Source organism: Hyalella azteca, unplaced genomic scaffold (genome assembly GCF_000764305.2).
Source record: "Hyalella azteca isolate HAZT.00-mixed unplaced genomic scaffold, Hazt_2.0.2 contig17102, whole genome shotgun sequence".
NCBI lineage: Eukaryota > Metazoa > Arthropoda > Malacostraca > Amphipoda > Hyalellidae > Hyalella > Hyalella azteca.
Window position 1 is genome coordinate 27,687 of NW_025946899.1, and position 6,000 is coordinate 33,686.

General features: G+C 38.0%; 1 protein-coding gene across 1 annotated transcript in view; it reads left to right on the plus strand.

Moving 5' to 3' along the window:
- The window catches only part of LOC108672907 (low-density lipoprotein receptor-related protein 2), a gene marked incomplete at both ends in the record, with an annotated part of 32,492 nt that extends 26,495 nt beyond the window's left edge, over positions 1-5,997 (plus strand). Inside the window, 5 exon segments of the mRNA XM_047885155.1 lie at positions 3,747-3,878; positions 4,094-4,204; positions 4,901-5,005; positions 5,607-5,729; positions 5,909-5,997. Of these exon segments, the coding sequence (XP_047741111.1) occupies positions 3,747-3,878; positions 4,094-4,204; positions 4,901-5,005; positions 5,607-5,729; positions 5,909-5,997 (560 nt within the window).
- Positions 5,998-6,000: the final 3 nt, after the last annotated feature.

A 6,000-nucleotide genomic window follows, 5' to 3' on the forward strand; every position in this document is an offset into this window, starting at 1 on the left:
TCAATAAATTATTGAACTTTAAAATAATTAATGTTTCAAAAAACGCAATACTCAACAGTTTATACCCAGTTTTTCAATAATAAAAATAAGACGCAGTTTCCGTACGAGCCTTCCTAGTTGTTTGATCTAACTGAATATTCATTCGGCCGGATAACCCTGAGTGACAAATTCGATTTCTGAGTCTGTATGTTACTTTATTACTGTCTGTCTAATACTGTACTTATAATGTATGATTTTGGAATCTTCCTCATTTTAATTTGTTGTAGTTCTTTAAGCTTTTTAAACATTGACAATAACTTATTTAAACTGTTGCGCAAAGATACAGTGGAGCCGCAAGTTGTCCTGCTTGGCCATACTTATTTTGATCCTGCTGTATAATAATTGATTTATGAGTAAAACTGAAATGAGCGTTATAAGCTTCATAACGATTCGTAGTAAATTCACCATGATTTTTTAATATTTTTTGCCTGTTTCCTAGGTTGCGGAGAAGGTTACTTTCATTGTTCAATGTCTAAGCTCTGCATAAACGAGACGCTGCGATGTAACGGATGCCGTGACTGCGGTGATGACGATGGTTCCGATGAAGAATATTGTAGTAAGTGTCAAGTTTTTATCAAACTAATAATTATTTGAAAACCCAGAAGTCAGATATTTATGATTGATTGCTATTCTTGGAATTATTTATTCGTTTCCCAACAAACGCCGGGGTTTGCGACCAACTTCGCTGGGCTTCTCTGTCGGTTTAACAGTTACATAGCTTACTCGGCTTCTTGATTAACGCCAGATTAGCCTAACATGTATTACCCAAAAATACAAATTATCACTATATTACGATTGAGAAAAAATGCACCGAAATATGATCGTCTCTTCACGGGTGCAATCGGAGAAACAGGGTCCAAAGCGAAATTATTTACCACACTAAAAGAGCGTACTTGTAAAGAAAAAATTATTTACCAGTACGCATGAGGCGCAGATGAAATAATTGGTTTGTTTAACATTTTACTTGATTCAAAGCCTAGGAAACTTTTGAACTGAGCCCCTCCTAATGAGCACAATATTCATTAAAGCCAACTTGTAAATATGCGGGGAAATAATGGGAACCAATTGAAACGCAATGATATTAATCTAAGCCAAGTAAACAAAATAAGTCGAGCTAATGTTACGTGAGTTTGTTAATTCAGATGAGCAAGTTCAGTTGTTGGTATTAGTAAAGCTGGATTATTTGCGCTCATGGAGAATATCCTTAAATATTATAACGTTACTCGTGTGAGAACCTGTGCGCCATTTATTATTTTTGACCATTTTCATTCGCTGTTTTATGCCCACAATAAATCCTAATTCATTTACTCGTGCATTTCCTAGTACTCTTTATTACTGTCCGGAGACCATCAAGTGAGAGTGGTCATCCATATCCAACAACAACTGAGTCTCAATATATTAGTTCGCTTCATTCAGTGACCTAATATTAACCTCATTTTACAAAATTTTTACTATATATATTCAATTATTATAACCTTATGGTATCTATGGTACATATGAAATCTTCTTGTGTAGTAAATTAGGTTCATTGTATTTACAACACATTTAACAATTATTTTTATTTTACTTATTCCATTCTTCATTCAATTTCCTGCCGCAATATCGTTGAACGCCGTGTATATTTTTACGTAATTAGAGGCTTAGCCACGTTAAATATCGTAAGGATATTTTCAAATCATTTAAATCTTAACAATGAAGATTCATAATAGAGCAAAGCCCACCTTCGTTTGACGGGATTACACAACTTTGCTGTGGCAGATTTTTCATCCGATGTTTCCTACAGATTTCAATTCACATCAGTTCATTTAAGCTATATATACTATATAGGCATCATACCACTGCACATTGCTGCATGTTTGCAATATGTGACATTGTACGATCTTGATTCAACATTATTAAATAAAAACATCGAATTCCTTCACCGTTTTGACAGGCCCAGGAAAAACGAAAATTCAAATTTTGTGCCCCGAAAACGAGGAGGATGTCGAAATGCTCTCCACCACCCCACCCATAGGTAAAGCATGGTTTTCACGTCAGATTTGGCGTTAGATTTGGTAGTGCGGTTAAAACAACTTCTTCATTAATCCATGTTCATATTATAGATCGATCGATTGAAGAATGAAATATGTGATATGAATGATAGCGACTGATAGATAGATCAAGCAGATAGATAATATCCAGTGATGAATAAATATTCGCAAGGAAATAAAGCCTACTTTCCTAGAAAGCATAACCTTCATCAGAATTTTTTTGTAATTAAGCATGCGGTGATCACCACACTTGCGGAGACGGTCGCTGCATCAGCAAGCACGAGGTATGCGACGGCAGCTCCGACTGTGAGGATGGGAGCGACGAAAGCAACTGCCGTGAGTACATCCCGTGAGGCATTCGCAATTCAAAATTTTGTTGAAATATTAGTCAACTGAGCTCTTGAAATGATCTGTTCCGGTATTAAACGTGCTAATTTAGGATCATCAGTAACTCTAAAGACCCAAACAATGAATGAAATCATTCGTAGAAACAAGGTAGTATTTGGCAGCAACTTTTGCAGCACAACGATTAAGTTCTTACTTGTCTGGGTAGCGGCAGTACTGCTGTCACGTAGCATGGCAGATTAGTTAAATTTATAGTAACAAAATATTTCTATCACTTCGTCTGCACAACTGTTCTGTTGTTGATTAACGTGATGTAGCGGTTCGCTGCTTGTATCAACTTTTAGTAATGATATTATCTTATGTGTGAGGGAGATGAGAAATGCAGTTGCCAGTGAGGGGAACGAAATTTTGAGTATTTTTTACAACCTGGAGTAATTTAAGACCGCTTTTTCATTAGCCTGTAAGATTTTTTCGTTTTTAAAATCCCTACAATTTTCCGGAGTAATGTTGTTGTGAGAGTAACCGTGTGAGTGGAAACGAGACACTGTTTTCTAAAAAAAATCATGCGTGAGTGCCCAGCTGTTCCAGATTATTAAGTCCAGATTCTGTTCCGCGTTTCCGTGACTCCCTGCAGCGTGTCCTGCTGGGAAGCGGGCGTGCGGCGTCGAAGATGGCGCGCCCTGCGTGCGTGCCTCGCAGTTCTGCGACGGGGGGCGCCAATACTATGCGTCTCTATACATAATTTAAATCACTTTTCCTGTTAAGTTTGTGTACTTACATACATTAAAATACGATTTTTCAAGTGTACGAATATCTATTTCCCCCCACTGTATATCCCAAGTTGAAAATTTCTATTACTGCAGAAATCTTTACTGAACTATGTTCTTGAATGCCGCAATAACGGTGTCGAGATTTCCAACGAACATCACATTAATAAGCACTGTATAATAAAACTAAGAAAGTTGTGCTTCTAAAAATATGAAAAATTAACATGATTATCCATTACAGCAAATTATTTTCGAGTCGCATACTTCACTTTCTACCGTGCGATTACCCAACTGAAATTAGAAGCGTGTGTCACTCCACATGTAAACAAGACTAGCGAAACTAAGCAACTGCCACCAGCAGTATCTCCATCTGCTCACGGTACCTGCGTGGTTATAATGCTCAATTTTACGTCACCACAGAAACTAACTATTTAATTGTTCTAATACGCCGCCGATTATTTTGCCGAATCTGTCATTCTACTTTAACGCTTTGCTTTACTTGATGACAATTTTCATCAAATCAAATATCAGTTTCTTGACTCGTGTGTTCTGGTCGGCGGTACAGCTTGCGCTGCCGGGATGCGGGCCTGCGGAGTCGAAGACGATCGCAACAACGGACCTTGTTTACCATTCGCTGAGTTCTGCAACGGTCGTTCACACTGTCTGAACGAGTTTGACGAGTCCAATAACATTTGCGGTAAACTTTTTCTGTTCACTATTGAACTATAGTGATGTTTGATAATTTCCTTATGAGGATTCCATGACCACTTATGTCCACTAATTAATCAAATTCATAGGAGTGACTTTTGGAATTATGAAATTCACTTTATCAAGCAAGACATTTCTTCTCCTGACTGATAATTTTGTTCTCAACGTTCGTAATGCAATAACGCATAACAAACCTTTTCTCAGGATGCAAGACTGGCGATTTCCAATGCAAGCTTTCGAAACTATGCATTCACCAGAGGATGCGTTGTGACGGCAATAACGATTGTCTGGACAATTCCGATGAAGAGGATTGTGGTACGAAATTTTCGAATACGCTATTGTGTGCCTCAGATATATTTAACTGCTTAATTAAGTCCAAAATTCATAATTTGATAGTAAGTCCATAATTTTAAAAAAAGAAAATGTATTGCTAAATTTCGGTTCATAACGCATGAGATTCGTTACCATATAATTACGTTCTGGTACGGATCAGTTCTATACGTATTAATAAGAAAGGTGGGCCTTTCATACGATGGAGCAGTTCTCATGAAACTTGACTGCCAAATTCAAGACGACACGAAGAAATTCATGTGAAACGTCCAGTCGATGGAGGAAGCAGGAGCATGTAACGCACAACGAAACATTTACCACAACTGAAAAAATTTATTGTTTTGAATTGATCGAAGCTGTTCCTTAATCAATTGTACACTGTATTTTTTGGCTTCCTCAAAACACGGCTTCATTTCTATTTATAATTGTGATAGCTAATTATTGTGCAAACGTCAGTAAATCTTTGGCATAACGTAAAACCTTAGAATTCACAATGTTGTTTACTTTCTGCAATTAAAATTAAATTTTTGAACAAGATGTGTTTTTTTGTCAAACTCACGTATTAATGTTGTGCTACTCGGCTTCTTATAACACTATTTGTACATAGAGCCGGGGCATATAAATACATTTCGTGGCCTAAGCACATGATGACTGAAGTTTTAAATTTTATTTTCAACACAGGCTGTGATGCTCACCACCAGTGCGGTGATGGTTCTTGCGTGAGCCGCCACCAAGTCTGTGATGGCGAAATGAACTGCGTTGATGGAAGCGACGAACAGAACTGCCGTGCGTACTCAAGTTATGCTATTGATGCATGTGTACTCTAGTGAACGGTCACAATTTTTGATCAATCATTCATTCATTCATCTCATGATCTTGTACAGGCATTAAATGTTTCATTCATCCTGTTACCTTGTGAAATAATTCATTCAGCTTGTGTTCTTGGACAATCATTCATTGATTTTGTAATCTTGTATGATCATTCATTCATCTTGTGTAATCAAATTCAACTGCTTTGACTAATTTCATTAATACTTTTCAATAATTCACAGTAATTGAGTCTATTTAACTGCATATATATTGTCTAAGCTCGATATTATATGAGACCTGTCAGTAAAGCTATATGTGAGCAATAGTTTAGTGCGGCCGAAAAATAATATTAAATAATTAGGAAATAAATTAAATGATGGTTGATCAAGATTATGTCAGAGTATATATTTCTGTTACGTGAAGTTGAAGTATAGCAAGAGCTTGGTTCAATAGAGTGACTGATTTTTCGACACTATTAATATATTGAAATAGTTATTTGCTCCGAAACTTTTTTCATCTGGTCCTTGCGTTTTAGCATCTTGTGTTCTAAGCGCCTAATCCCTGCCACTCCCTGCAGCGTGTCCTGCTGGGAAGCGGCCGTGCGGCGTCGAACATGGCGCGCCCTGCGTGCGTGCCTCGCAGTTCTGCGCCGGGGGGCGCCAATGCCGCAACGGATACGACGAGTCACCCGAAGCCTGCGGTGAGACATTATCGACTGTGCAAACAGATGCTAGTCAACTATTAGGCATTGTTAAATTCTTTTATTTTCTTTTTAGGGATGTACAATTGGAAGTTGCGTATTCTAGTTTCTTCCTTAGCAATAAAATCTCTTCCTATAATATTCTTAATCTTGGCCGTTTGATGTCTGTTGTGGCACAGGTTGCGGTGATGGCTTCCAGTGCCGCCTGACGCGGCAGTGCGTGGACAAGACTCTGCGCTGCGACGGCCAGCCTCACTGCGCCGACGGCTCC